The 15243-nt window shown below is 47.4% G+C and overlaps 1 protein-coding gene across 1 annotated transcript in view; it reads left to right on the top strand.

Moving 5' to 3' along the window:
- INTS4 (integrator complex subunit 4) overlaps window positions 1-15243 on the top strand; it is a 34378-nt gene that overhangs the window by 10554 nt on the left and 8581 nt on the right. Inside the window, exons 7-16 of the mRNA XM_081860191.1 lie at window positions 598-686; window positions 1481-1601; window positions 4064-4135; window positions 5581-5755; window positions 5956-6161; window positions 8174-8316; window positions 9458-9573; window positions 10808-10941; window positions 11515-11672; window positions 13305-13398. Of these exons, the coding sequence (XP_081716317.1) occupies window positions 598-686; window positions 1481-1601; window positions 4064-4135; window positions 5581-5755; window positions 5956-6161; window positions 8174-8316; window positions 9458-9573; window positions 10808-10941; window positions 11515-11672; window positions 13305-13398 (1308 nt within the window). The remainder of the gene's footprint in view (window positions 1-597; window positions 687-1480; window positions 1602-4063; window positions 4136-5580; window positions 5756-5955; window positions 6162-8173; window positions 8317-9457; window positions 9574-10807; window positions 10942-11514; window positions 11673-13304; window positions 13399-15243) is intronic.

Raw genomic sequence — 15243 nt, 5'->3', positions numbered from 1 at the left:
CTTCTGGGTTTTGGCAGTCCATAACCCAATAAAACACAACCTCAAGTGTCTGTAACCCGAGTTATGACTGTAATGCACAATGGATTAATCTGTTCCAGACTTTTATTAAAAAACCCCTCAAACAGCAATTTAACATGAATTTACTATCTAACAAGACCACTGATCCATATATGGAAAGCAATAAAGAATGTACTGCAGTCACAAAATCCATCCATCGGTAGCTGAACTGGGTTCCACACAGTCACAAAAACGCAAAATAAATAGCAAAAACAGCCAGACCTCAGCGTAACACTCAAAACGGAGGTGTGGCACTCAAATCAGAAGCGTAATACTCAAAACGGAGCATGTTCGGCTTCTGAAAAAAGTTCGCAAACCGTAACGCTTACTTCTGGGTTTGCAGTGTTTGGGTTCCAAGTTTTTGAGTACCAAGGCATTTGAGAACCAAGGTACCACTGCACTTTTTAATTTGCTAGTTCCTCCAGTTCGTATCGCGCAGATTACAAAACTTATTTAAAGAAACGAAGGGGAGCGTGCAATATAAATATTGGCGGAAGGACTTAGGGCTGACGGTAGCTGACTGGAGATCTTCTTTTTCAGGCATGCAAACTCTTAACCGACGACTACGAACAGGTCCGCAGTGCTGCGGTTCAGCTTACTTGGGTCGTCAGTCAGCTTTATCCAGAAAGGTAAGAATGGAATACCTGGCAGTCCTAAATGAAGGGGTGGGGTTCAGTAATGACCAGTCTTGTAAAGCTAAAAGGCTGCAAAGTTTTCTTTTGCCTGAGTTTCCATGCTGTGTGGGCATGGGTCAGAGAGCGAGAGAGTTGTCCTGCAGTTAATCAAACAAACCATGACTTATTTCTCCAAGGTCTGTTTTGTTTTCCTGTTGTTCTTTGCCTCAAGCCCCTTTTAAGCATTTTCAGTCGGCATCTTGCGTAAGGTAGCGAAACAAACCATGGTTAAGGGAGTGTTCTGGGGTTGCGTGTGTTGTCAAACCACAGTTGAAAGAAACCAAGGTTTGTAATCCAGCACCAAACCATAGCGTCAGGTTGTGGTTTGTTGGCAGTAAATAAACCATAGTTAAACCACTGGGCAGAATGAGGACGCTCAAATGATGGTTTAATAAACTGTGGCTAAGCATAATGTGTAAACCAGGCATATGGTACATGAAGCTTAACTAAATATTATGAAAACCATGGTTTGTTCAAAAGCTTTATTTAAAAGTACATTGGCTGTGGGTTTTTTTCCAGCTTGGAGTCCTGGTTACTTGGTGTTCACTTAATGAAACATGCCTTTTATTTACGCAAGCTGAATTGGGCAAGTGTGTTGGGTAGGATTCTCTCCATTCACAACATTTGTAGGGAAAGATATAGAAGATTTAACTCTCAGCCAAACCTGGCTCAGCAGGTGAGAACAAACCTAGCGATGATACATTGATACAGCACCATGTGTCTCGTTCTCTTCCTCCTCACCCCTTCAGCATTGTCCCAATCCCTTCCTCCAACGAAGAAATCCGCCTAGTGGATGATGCATTCGGGAAGATTTGTCACATGGTCAGTGACGGCTCCTGGGTGGTGAGAGTACAAGCTGCTAAACTCTTGGTGAGTGCCTGTGCTCTCTGTCATCTCCTTGCGCTGTTGGAAAAGAGAGCAAGCTGCCCTTCGGAACATGAAATTCTAGTGGTTTGTGAAACCTCTGGTACATAAGAGCCCGGCTTCTGGATCAGGCCAAAGGCCTGCTTGGTCTAGCACCCTATTCTCACAGTTAGGGAAGCCCTCAAGCAAAACCGGACCACAACAGCACACTCTGCACTCATGAAATTCCTGGCCACTGGTATTCAGAGGCATTCTGTCTCTGATTGTGTAGCAGGATTTCCCCAGCTTGGGTCTCCAGCTGTTTTGGGACTACAACTCCCATCAGCCCTAGCTGGCAGGGCCAGTGGTCAGGGATGTTGGGAATTGTAGTCCCAAAACAGCTGGAGACCCAAGCTTGGGAAACTCTGGTGTAGAGCATAGCCATCATGACTGCTAGACATTAATAGCTTTATCCTCCATGAACTTGTCTGAATGCCTTTAAGAGAATAAGGAGAGCCTGCAGGATCAGGCCTTCAGAGGCATACTGCCCCCCCAGTGGTAGCAGCCATTGCCAACACGGTGCCCTCCAGACTTTTTGGACTACAACTCCCATCAGCCTGAGGTGGCAGCATGGCTGCACATGGCTGTTTTAAGGCTGTGTTGCCTGAGGCTGGTGGGGGTCTGAAACATCTGGAGGGCACCAGGTTGGGAAATGCTGCTCTAGATTTAGCTTAGGCCTCCTCCTCCTCCTTCTGTAAATGGATTGATACAGCCTCTCCCTAAAGCTCAGTTGGGTGGAGTCTGCATTGGCTACAACACTCCCCCACCCAAACCTGCCTTGATGAAGGAAAGAGGTCCTGATTCTGGTATAGCTTGAGTGGCAGTTGTTGGGTCATTTTGTGGGGTGGCTAATGCCAGGAAATATATTGGAGTAAAAAAAGAAAAATTCAAAAAAGTGAAAAGAACCTAGAGATGGGAAGCAGAGAGTTCCCCTTCCCAAAACAACGACAACAATTTATTTCTTATACCCCACCCAGCCGCTCTGGGTGGCTTCCAACAAAATGCAGAGAAGGGGAAAAGAAGTATGAAACCTTAAAAGCTTCCCGAAACAAGGCTACGTGGACCTGCCTATCAAATGGCAGTTTTCAACAGGGAATAAGAAAGGGGGAGGCTGTGTGTCACACGGTCTTTCCTCCGTGCCATGGCTAAAAAGTGAAAGAATAATAATAATTTATTATTTGTACCCCGCCCATATGGCTGGGTTTCCCCAGCCACTCTGGGCGGCTTCCACAAAGACCAAAAATACACTAATATGTCATGCATTAAAAATTTCCCTGAACAGGACTGCCTTAAGATGTCTTCTGAATGTCAGGTAGTTGTTTATCTCTTTGACATCTGGTGGGAGGGTGTTCCACTACCGAGCGGGCGCCACTACCGAGAAGGCCTTCTGCCTGTAGCTTTGCTTCTCGCAATGAGGGAACTGCCAGAAGGCCCTCGGCGCTGGACCTCAGCGTCCGGGCAGAATGATGGGGGTGGAGACGCTCCTTCAGGTATACTGGGCCGAGGCCGTTTAGGGCTTTAAAGGTCAACACCAACACTTTGAATTGTGCTCGGAAACGTATTGGGAGCCAATGTAGGTTTTTCAAGACTGGTGTTATGTGGTCTCAGCGGCCGACCCCAGTCAGCATTCTAGCTGCTGCATTCTGGATTAGTTGTAGTTTCTGGGTCACCTTCAAAGGTAGCCCCACGTAGAGCGCATTGCAGTAGTCCAAGCGGGAGATAACTAGAGCATGCACCACTCTGGCGAGACAGTCTGTGGGCAGGGAGGGTCTCATCCTGCGTACCAGGTGGAGCTGGTAGAGAGCTGCCCTGGATACAGAATTGACCTGCACCTCCATGGACAGCTGTGAGTCCAAAATGAACTCCAGACTGTGCACCTGGTCCTTCAGGGTCACAGTTACCCCATTCAGGACCAGGGAGTCCTCCACACCAGCCCGCCTCCTGTCCCCCCAAAACAGTACTTCTGTCTTGTCAGGATTCAACCTCAATCCATTAGCCGCCATTCATCCTCCAACCGCCTCCAGACACTCACACAGGACCTTCACCGCCTTCACTGGTTCTGATTTGAAAGAGAGGTAGAGCTGGGTATCATCTGCATATTGATGGACACCCAGTCCAAACCCGCTGATGATCTCTCCCAATCGACTTGGGATGGACAGGCCCTAAAGGACTTTGCGCACAAAACAGAACAGGCTTAAGGAATTTCTTTGCCACAAGATGTGGTGACAGCCACTGGCTTGGAAGGCGACAAAACAGATTGGAGAAGGAGAGGTCTTTCAACAGCCATTAGCCCGATAGCTAAATAGTCCCTCCTTCAGAAGCAGTGTATCTCTTATGCTGAGGACTAACAGCCAGGATTTTTACTTTACCAGTGCTTTGTTCAAAATCACCCTGTTGCTAACTTGCCTCTTTCCCCTCCTTCATCCCAGGGCTCTATGCAGCAAGTTAGTTCTCACTTCTTAGAACAGACCCTGGACAAGAAGCTGATGTCAGACCTGAGGGTACAGAAATTTATTTTATTTTATTTTTAATCCTTTCTGCTTTGCATCCTGTGTCCTAACCTCGGCATGCCGGAAAGTTGCACGACAGGTTCCTTTTTGATAGTCCTCGGATCCCTTCTGTGTCGGCAGGAGATCAGAAGCTGGCTTTCTGGCAATTTGAAGCCAGTGAAATTTGAGCCTCGGCTGGCTGCATTTGCTCAGCCTTTGTCAGCTTGCAGTAAATCTCCCCCAGGCCATTCTAGTTTCTTTGGTGAAGGGTGCCCTGCACATCTTAAGTCACAGCAATTTGGCATGCAGAAACTGAACGCTGAACTAATGGCTTTGGATATTTGCAGGAATTTGGCAGCTGTTTCAAATGAGCGCCACAAGAAGGCACTGAAGATTCTGGGTGCCTTTGTGTGTTACTCTTGCTTCTGCTATGGAGTTGTGTTAATGGCCTTGGGTGTGCACTTTATGTTACCATTCATATAACCAACAACAACAAATTTAATTTTTTTGTTCCCTGCCCTCTGATTGGGTTGCCCCGGCCGCTCTGGGCAGCTTCCAACAGAATATACAAAAACACAACAGAACATCACACATTAAAAGCTTCCCGGTAGCTTGGCATTTGAATGTGCTGGCTCTAGTTGGGCATCTAGACAGTTAATGCATATTATATAATAATAATAATAATAATAATAATAATAATTTATTTATACCCTGCCCATCTGGCTGGGTTTCCCCAGCCACTCTGGGCGACTTCCAACAGTATATTAAAATACAATAGTCTATTAAACATTAAAAGCTTCCCTAAACAGCGAGTGGCGCTGTGGTCTAAACCACCGAGCCTCTTGGGCTTGCTGGTCAGAAGGTTGGCGGTTCAAATCCCCACGACGGGGTGAGCTCCCATTGCTTTGTCCCAGCTCCTGCTAACCTAGCAGTTTGAAAGCATGCCAGTGCAAGTGGATAAATAGGTACCACTGCAGTGAGAAGGTAAATGGCATCCATCACGGTGTCCCGTTGTGCCAAAAGTGGTTTAGTCCTGCTGGCCACATGAACCGGAAAGCTGTCAGCAGATAAATGCCGGCTCCCTCGGCAGAAAGCAAGATGAGTGCTGCAACCCCATAGTCGCCTTTGACTGGACTTAACCGTCCAGGGGTCCTTTACCTTTACGTTATTGTTGAACGTAATCCATTCCGGAAGACCATTCGCCTTCCAAAATGTTCAACAACCGAGGTGCAAGGAGCTTGGCTGCAAGTTCAGTTGAGAAAATTGAAAAACGCAGCGAAAGCCATTCGACTTCCAAGGCGCGTTCGAAAACGGAAGCATTTACTTCTGGGTTTTCGGAGTTCGAAAACCAAAATGTTCGGCTTCTGAGGCACTCAAAAACCGAGATACCGCTGTGTAAGAAATTGTCTTTGCATACCATTTCTGGCAAGTGACCTTTACGCTTTTTGCATCTGCAGCGGAAACGCACAGCCCATGAACGAGCCAAAGAGCTTTTCAGCTCCGGGGAGTTCTCAAGCGGCAGAAAATGGGGTGATGACGCTCCCAAAGAAGAAGTAGACACCGGAGCTGTGAACCTAATTGAGTCGGGTGCCTGTGGGGCGTTTGTCCATGGGCTGGAAGACGAGATGTACGGTGCGTGAAGGCTCTGCCGCCAATATCTCCCCTTAAAAAGATCCTTGCTGAATCAAACCGTTAGAAGCGGTGTATGTATGTGTGTATGGACTCCTTAAAGAGGACCTAGTTTCTCTTTCTTCCCTCCCCAGCAAAAATGTGTAGGGGCAGCCCACACCGGATGCTCTGACCTTTTCTTTCTCTCGCTCTGCATTTCTCAGAGGTCCGCATTGCCGCGGTCGAGGCCCTCTGCATGCTGGCCCAGTCCTCGCCCTCTTTTGCAGAGAAGTGTCTCGATTTCCTGGTTGACATGTTCAACGACGAGATCGAGGAGGTGAGGCTCCAGTCCATCCATACCATGAGGAAAATCTCCAACAACATCACTCTCCGGGAGGACCAGCTGGACACCGTCCTCGGGGTCTTGGAGGCAAGTGTTCCCCCTCCCTTACCGGCAGAGCTTCATTTGGTCCACTTTTTGAGTTGTTCTCTACCCAGCTGTTGGGTTTTTTCTCCCTCGGTTGCTCCTGGTTCATGTTTTTCCCATCACTTGCAGATAGGTTCACAGAGGGGCAGCTATCCTTCCCATAACTGTTGGATGAATTGGGAGCTAGCCATGGGCTTGTGCTCACCCTTCACTCTTCTCATGCGTCAGTTCTCCCTCCCTTCACTTATAGGTTGCCCGATTCTGCTGTCCTGCCAAATTGCGGCTAACCCTAACTTCTAAGTGCATGATTCCCAGGGACGTAGAAAGCTGCAAATTTGCTTCCGGGCCCAATTCAAACGTTTGGTTTTGACCTATAAAGCCTGAAATGGCTCAGGGCCACAATAACTCAAGGACCTCCTCTCCCCTAATTATTATTATTATTATTATTATTATTATCGTCTGGGTGGCTTCCAACACAATATTAAAATACAATAACTAACCTATTAAACATTAAAGGCTTCCCTAAACAAGGCTGCCTTCAGATGTCTTCTAAAAGTCTGGTACTTGTTTATCTCTTTGACTTCTGGTGGGAGGGCATTCCACAGGGTGGGTGCCACCACCGAGAAGGCCCTTTGCCTGGTTCCCTGGGGTAACTTGGCTTCTTGCAGCGAGGGAACAGCCAGAAGGCCCTTGGAGCTGGACCTCAGTGTCCGGGCAGAACGATGGGGGTGGAGACGCTCCTTCAGGTATACTGGACTGAGGCTGTTTAGGGCTTTAAATGTCAGCACCAACACTTTGAATTGTGCTTGGAAACCTACTGGGAGCCAATGTAGGTCTTTCAGGACCAGTGTTATATGGTTTCGGCAGCCGAACCGCACTCTGCATTCATCATCTAAGGCCCTTCTTGATGTGCCTCCTCCGTGTGAGGTCCGGAGGGTCACAATACAAGAACGGGCTTTTTCTGCGGCAGCTCCCTGTTTGTAGAATGCTCTACCCATGGAGGTTCGCCTGGTGCCTTCATTATACTCCTTTAAGCACCAGGCAAAACATTCCTCTTCAGCCAGGCCTTTGGCTGATTAATTGTTCACAGCCTTTTAAATGTGGTTGTTGTTTTTTTGGTGGTGGTGGGGAATTGTTTGATTTGGTTTTAATGATTGCTTGTGTTTTAATCTTTTGTTTTATTCTGTGAACTGCCCTGAGATCTTGAATGAAGGGCGGTATATAAAGTTATTAAAATACAGTGGTACTTCTGGTTAAGAACTTAATTTGTTCTGGAGGTCCGTTCTTAAGCTGAAACTGTTCTTAACCTGAGGTACCACTTTAGCTAATGGGGCCTCCCGCTGCCGCTGCGGTGCTAGCACGCGATTTCCCTTCTCATCCTGAAACAAAGGTAATATTTCTGGGTTAGCGGAGTCTGTAACTTGAAGTGTCTGTAACCTGAGGTAAAAAGGTAAAGGTAAAAGGACCCCTGACCATTAGGTCCAGTCATGACCGACTCTGGGGTTGCGGTGCTCATCTCGCTTTACAGGCCGAGGGAGCCGGTGTACAGCTTCTGGGTCATGTGGCCAGCATGACTAAGCCGCTTCTGGCGAACCAGAGCAGCGCACGGAAACGCCGTTTACTTTCCCGCCGGAGCGGTACCTATTTATATACTTGCACTTTGACGTGCTTTCAAACTGCTAGGTTGGCAGGAGTAGGGACCGAGCAATGGGAGCTCACCCCCTCGCGGGGATTCAAATCTCTGACCTTCTGATCGGCAAGTCCTAGGCTCTGTGGCTTAACCCACAGCGCCACCCGCGTCCGTAACCCGCGGTACCACTGTAAGAAAAAAAATCAGGCTTCTGGTCCACCTGGGCTCAGTACTGTCTGCCCAGACACACAGTAGCTCTCCAGGATTTTAGCACCTAAGATGCTCCCTTATGCTCACTCAAAGGAGCTGCCACTCTGGGTGTTATGCGCAGAACCCGCAAGCAAGACCATCTGTAATATTCTGAGCCTTTTCGTGCTGCTTTTAGGATTCTTCCCGAGACATCCGGGAGGCTCTCCACGAGCTGCTGTGTTGCACCAATGTCTCGACGAAAGAAGGCATCCATCTTGCCCTGGTGGAGCTCCTGAAAAACCTCACCAAGTATCCTACCGATAGGGATTCCATCTGGAAGTAAGTGCCTCTTCCTTAGACCAGTGAACTCCCCTTCTGGGGGCCACATTCATTCATTCATTCATTCATTCATTCATTCATTCATTGAACTTGCTAGCCACTTTTTTCTTTACAAAAAGGAGCTCAAAGCAACTTAGAAAAAACAGCACTTGCACGCCGGTCCTGCTCGTTATCCTAAAATTCACTTATCTGAACACAAAGAATTATACCCCAAACTCACAACATGCGTAGCTGATTCAGATATCCAAACAGCTGGAGTTTGCCCACTTTCTTGTTTGTGCTTTGAGTATAGTTAATGCCGTTCATTATTATTTATATGGCGGGTGTGCTGCTTTTGGTTTCTCCCCCATAAATGTTATGTTAGACGACATATTGATCATATGATCCCCCTTTTTCCCCCTTCTCTTATGATATTTTGTGTGTGTGTGTGTGCGTGTGTGCGTGTGTGCGTGTGTGTCGCTCTAAATCACTTGGGCACTGTGGCAATCACACAGGGTCTCCGGATGTTTAACGGTCTATTGATCCCTGTGCCACCACTGTGCTCGCTTCCCCGCTGCCACCAACCCGTTACTCTCTGGTAAAACACTGAGTCCAGACAGATGTTAAAAGTGAACCAAAAAAAAAGTTTATTTTACAAACATTAACAAGTTTATGGTTTCTCAGATAATATTCCTGTCAGTATCTTAACTTTAGTTTCTTTACCGGCCTATACCTTACTAATACTTTCTGACTGATTATCTCAACTTTTTGACTGACTCCTCTTAACAAATTCTCTCCCTCTCTCACACCAGACTAGCCCAACCCACAGACTGATCTTCTCTGTCTCTTCTAACTCCAGACTGTCTTCTCAACCACCCTAACTCTGACTCCTCCCCCCAAAAAACTGTGCTTAAAACCTTATACACAGTTAACTCTGCCCCTTGGGTTTCCCTTGGTTAGTCATTTTACAATTAGCTAACCCTTTCCTTATGAACCCGGTATGATGTCACACACATAGGAGGGCAAACGCCACAGGCACCTTCTGGTGACAAGTGACTAGTAAGTTTCCTAAAAATTCTCAACCATCTTTGTGTTGGGGTTATTGTGAAAGGGAACCTCTGTATCTTTTAGATGTTCACCAGTTTGAATCTCTGTGTTATAGGTGCTTGAAGTTCCTGGGAGGCAGACATCCTACTTTGGTGCTTCCACTTGTTCCTGAACTTCTAGGGACCCATCCTTTCTTCGACACCCCAGAGCCTGACATGGATGACCCAGCTTGTATCCTCTTTTTTTTGCTACCCCCTCTCCTTCCCTCTGAATAATGCTTGGCTGACCAGACCACACCGAGCCGTTGTTAAAGAACCATGGTTGTCACTAGACTGACAAACCAGAACAGGAAACCGTGGCTTGAATTAGGCTTGTAAACTATGGGGTTTGTGCTATGTTTTGGTCTGATATCTTAAATTATAGTTTGGGATCTTGATTTTGGAACACGGTATGGTTTGCTGCAAACCAGAAGCAGAAACCTGTTGTCTGCTATCTTCACAGAGAAAGGAAGGAGCGTGAAAGTCCAAGATTTGATACTGCTCATTCTCACAATGGCAAACCATGGTTAGCCATGACGTCAGAATTTGAATAACTTTTGATTGGGTTTTATAAACAGCGTCAAACAGCGACCTGTAGCTTCAGAACTCTTCAGAAGCTGGAGCACGCTCTAATCAGCAGAGTAATTAACTCTTTGTGACGGAAGGGTGGACAGAGGCATGAGTAAAGCATATTTACAAGCAGTTTATTCAGCATAGGTAAAGGTAAAGGGACCCCTGACCATTAGGTCCAGTTGTGGCTGACTCTGGGGTTGTGGCGCTCATTTCGCTTTATTGGCCAAGGGAGCTGGCGTACAGCTTCCGGGTCATGTGGCCAGCATGACTAAGCCGCTTCTGGTGAACCAGAGCAGCACACGGAAACGCCGTTTACCTTCTCGCCGGAGCGGTACCTATTTATCTACTTGCACGTTGACGTGCTTTCGAACTGCTAGGTTGGCAGGAGCTTGGACCGAGCAACGGGAGCTCATCCCGTCGCAGTGATTCGAACCACCGCTCTTCTGATCGGCAAAGTCCTAGGCTCTGTAGTTTAACCCACAGCGCCACCTGCGTCCCTTATTCAGCATAGATCAAGACAAGGAAAACATATCTGCTCTCCTTCATGTCTAAGAACAGGAAGCAGCAAGCAAAAGCTATACACAAACGGAAGTTCCCAGCAAACTGTGCTGGAATGTAAACAGACATGTGACATGCAACAATCCACATACCTGTTCCTCTTAGCTGAAACTGAACATCAATATCCTAACACTGGATTGGCGGCTCTGGGCCCCTGCTGCTCGCCGCCCCGTGCTCCTCAACCCTTGCTTCATTACCTGTGAGCGTTCCCTTTGCAGCTTCTCTCCACAGAGTTTACCCCTGTGCGTCCAGTTGCTTTGGAATCCTGCTTTTCCCTTAACCTCTGGCGCAAACAGACATTGCGGTCCTGGTTCTCATTTTCAACGCTGCCAAATCGTGCCCAACCATGCCGGCGCTGTTTTCGGATCACACCTTTAGGCACTACGCTTACCTTCGGGACAGTCTCTCTCACCTCGTCCCTCCCTTGCGGGTAAGCCAGTCAGTGGTGTTAATGTGTCTCCTGTTTTGTTTTGTTTTTTGTTTCTGTTCCACTTTCGGAGAATTAACGCTCATAGGAAGACAAAGCAGGCTGCCACTCCGGGTCCAGACAGCTGCAATATGTTGTGTAGTAGTAATAATAATAATAATACTTATAATAATAATAATAATAAAATTTATTTATACCCTGCCCTCCCCAGCCAAAGCTGGGCTCAGGGCGGCTAACAAGCAATAATAAAAACAAGTTGCATGAATACAACTTAAAAACAAGATTAAAATACAACCTTTCTATCGGTGAGCTTCCACATGTCAGGGCCTGCTTGAAGGGGCAAATTCTACTGCAGGCACTCGTTTTCATGGGGCTTCTGGCTCTTGCTTTGCAGCAGTCCTTTTGGAAAAACAACAACATGTCTTGAAGGTGGCCTTCATCTCTGATTGCTCCTTGGGAAGCAGTCACTGAAATGCCATCACTGAAGATGGATAGCAAAAGTGCAGAGGGGAGACTGAAGATTCCAAAGTGGAACGTGATCTGCTGAACTTGGCTCCTCTTTCTCTCTTTGCTTAGTTGCCTGGGAAAAAGCTGGCGTCCTCACCTGTGTCCGCCGGCCTCGCCCTCCAGGAAGACCCTTCCCAGGAATTCCTACAGCAGAGCCTCGAAAGAGTTTTCAACCTTCAGCACCTAGACCCACAGGGCACCCAGGAGCTGCTTGAATTCACAATTCGGTAATAGTTTCTGAAAAAGTAGGAGGCTGCGTTGACCCTTTGCCAATTTGAGGAGCCTTCAGTGATGCTGTGTGTGTGTATTTTTCAGTTTCGGGGTTCCACAGGTTCCTTAAAACGTTGAACAGCGAACCTGTGCAGATATCCTTAGTGCTCTGGTACAACTCTTTCTCTTTGCATTGCATAAATGTTAACTCTGGCGCAGGGTCTGAGAGTGGAATGAAACTTTGGCGGCAGGGAGCCCTCGATTCTGCTGGGTCATCGAGGGCTCTGTTTCCCCAACATGAGCTGTGGTATCTATTATTTATTCTACAGCGGTACCTCTGGTTGTGAACGGAATCCGTTCTGGAGGCCCGTTCGCAACATGAAAAGAGCGCAACCTACAGTGGCGCGTCTGCTCACACGTGGGTTGCGATTCGCTGCTTCTGCGCATGATGTCATTTTGCACATCTGCGCATGCGCGAGCGGCGAAACCCGGATGTAACCCTTTCTGTTACTTCCGGGTCACCACGGGACGTAACCTGGAAGAACGTAACATGAAGCAGACGTAACATGAGGTATAACTGTACAGTGGTACCTCAGGTTAAGTACTTAATTCGTTCCGGAGGTCCGTTCTTAAACTGAAACTGTTCTTAACCTGAAGCACCACTTTAGCTAATGGGGCCTCCTGCTGCCGCCGCGCTGCCGGAGCACAATTTCTGTTCTCATCCTGAACAAAGTTCTTAACCTGAGGTACTATTTCTGGGTTAGCAGAGTCTGTAACCTGAAGCGTATGTAACCCGAGGTACCACTGTATACCTAGGCTCTATCATGTCAGACTCCAGGTGGGAACTCAAAAGGACTATTTCTGGGTTAGCGGAGTCTGTAACCTGAAGCGTATGTAACCTGAAGCGTATGTAACCTGAGGTACCACTGTATTTAAATTTATATCCTGCCCCTCCTCGCAACAGAGACCAGGGCAGCAAACAGCAAGCAGTAAAAGCATCGAAGGCTCTTAAAAACAATTCCAATGCGGATGCAGACCTGACTTCTTCAGGCTTATTTATTTGGTTGTTGTGTTTATGGGATGCCTCGTCAAATAAATTCTCCGGGCACAGCATGCAGATACAAGCTTGTGACGGTAAAACCATGCTGCAATAAAACCCACAGTGAGCTCAAGAGGCAGTTGCAGGTGCTCGTTTTAAATCCTTTTAAAAATTAAACAATATTATACGGCTGCCGACAGGTATGTTTCAGAAGTAAGCAAAAACCACCGTGTTTGACAGTGGAACAGACTCCCACAAGAGGCGGTAGACTCTCCTTCCTTGGAGGTTTTTAAGCTGAGGTTGGGTGGCCATCTGTTGTGGATGATCTAGTGGAGATTCCTGCATTGAAGGGGGTTGGGCTAGATGACCCACGGGACCCCAACTCTACAATTCTGCAGTGTTGGCCACGCCCCGTGACATCCTTGCAGCCCTTGTTGACTCGCTTTTTATTCTCCTCCATTTATTCCTGGGAGCGTATAAGCAAAAGAGATTTCAGAGGTCGTTAACTCACAAAAGCACATTGTGTTAACCGTCTCTCAGTAAACAAAACGGGCTCCTCGCCACCCCATTAAACCAAGCATGTTTTTATCCCTCTTCCTCTTTGCTCTAGGGATCTTCAGAGGTTTGGAGAGCTCCAGTCCGATTTGGCTGGGGTGGCCGACTTCTCGGCCACTTACCTTCGATGCCAGCTGCTTCTCATTAAGGTAGGCCTTCCTCTGGAGCAACCCCTGGTCCCCTTTCCTGAACTTTTCCAGTATGTTGTGGGGTGATGCCCATGCCGCTTAAAAATCAAGCAGACAGCGAACAACACACAGGCAGTTCAAAGCCAGTTAAACCCAGAATGTGTGTGTGAGTTCATGTGTTATTTCCTGCCCAAAGCCCAGAGACCGCCTGCTTTGCTCAGTGTGAAATTGCCAATTTGTACCTCCAAACGACAGCAGAGGAAGTCCAGGAAATCACGGAAGATGTATTAGGTAAACAGAACTGGGATTCAGCACATTAGCTAGGAGCTGACTCGGCAGCCTTTGGAGCTATGGCATTTGCTGGCTTTGCAGGAAAAAAAATTCTAGCTTCCTTCAGCACTCCCCAACCCCCAATCCTGTAAACTGGGTACATGATCTGTTAAGATGTAGAAATAGTTAGTAAGTGGATGGAGACTGCTTGGTGTGAGACGGTCAACATACCCTCCAACATTCCATGATGAAAATAGGAAAATCCTACTGCATAATAGGGGACGCGGGTGGTGCTGTGGGTTAAACCACAGAGCCTAGGACTTGCCGATCAGAAGGTCGGCGGTTCGAATCCCCGCCACAGGGTGAGCTGCCGTTGCTCGGTCCCTCTCCTGCCAACCTAGCAGTTCGAAAGCACGTCAAAGTGCAAGTAGATAAATAGGTACCGCTCCGGTGGGAAGGTAAACAGCGTTTCTGTGCGCTGCTCTGGTTCGCCAGAAGTGACTTAGTCATGCTTGCCCCATGACCCGGAAGCTGTACACCGGCTCCCTCGGCCAATAAAGCGAGATGAGCGCTGCAACCCCAGAGTTGGCCACAACTGGACCTAATGCTCAGGGGTCCCTTTACCTTTACCTTACTGCATAATAATGATATTTTATTTTATTTTTGTTTTATTCATTCATTCCCTGTCCATCTGACTGGGTTGTCCCAGCCACTCAGGGCAGCTTCCAACATACATAAAAACCATTATAAGACATTAAGCATTTGAACATTTAAAAACTTCCCTATACAGGACTGCCATCAGATGTTACTTATATCTTTGGCTTGGGGGTCGGGTCGGGTCGCAGACCTCGGTACCTTCTAACATTTCTACAGTGAAAATGGGGATGTCCTAAGGAAAAGTGGGACATTCCGGGATCAAATTAGAAACCAGGGCGGCTTTTGTAAATTCAGGACTGTCCCTGGAAAATAGGGACACTTGGAGGGTCTGCTATAGCCAGTGAGTTTTGTGCAGCTGTTTAATGTAGGTGAAGTCTCTTCTGTTCAATAAGCATGAGACAAGCCCCATGGGAAGCTAGAAGCTTACCAAGCTGTAAGCTGAGTTTTGGGCTTAGCTGAATGTCATTTTCTGTGTTTACTTCTTCGTTAAACCTTTCGACCATTCAGAGGATCACAGGGTGGGTGGCAAAAGATTTCCGAAGCAAGCATTTAACACGAAGTGGTCAGCGTTAAAATAAAATTTAATGAAACAGCGGCCAAGATTTATAGCCAGCAGCAGACGGAAGTTACTGTGCTCTAGATCAGGAGCAAGAACACTTTTTTCACCCCAAGGCCCACATCCCCTTAGTGACAACCTCTTTTTGGGGTGGGGCATGTCCCAGTGTTGGGTAGAGACAGAGGCAAAAGTGGCTGGAGCAATGAATATCCATTTTGCCTTTTGAGCAGTAGAAGATTTTCTATGCACACTCTCACGCCCCTTGTCTATCCTTCCTCCAGGCAAGCAAGAAGCATTGTCAGAGCTCAAAGACATAGTCCAGTCAGGCAGAAACAGCTCTGCAGGATGCAAAGCAGGGCTAGGGAAGGGTCTGATACCTTGCA

The sequence above is a fragment of the Podarcis erhardii genome, assembly GCF_964252035.2.
Source record: "Podarcis erhardii genome assembly, chromosome: 4".
Taxonomy (NCBI): Eukaryota; Metazoa; Chordata; class Lepidosauria; order Squamata; family Lacertidae; genus Podarcis; species Podarcis erhardii.
The sequence above is the reverse complement of the archived record's forward strand: the minus strand, read 5'-3'. Positions and strand labels throughout refer to the sequence as shown.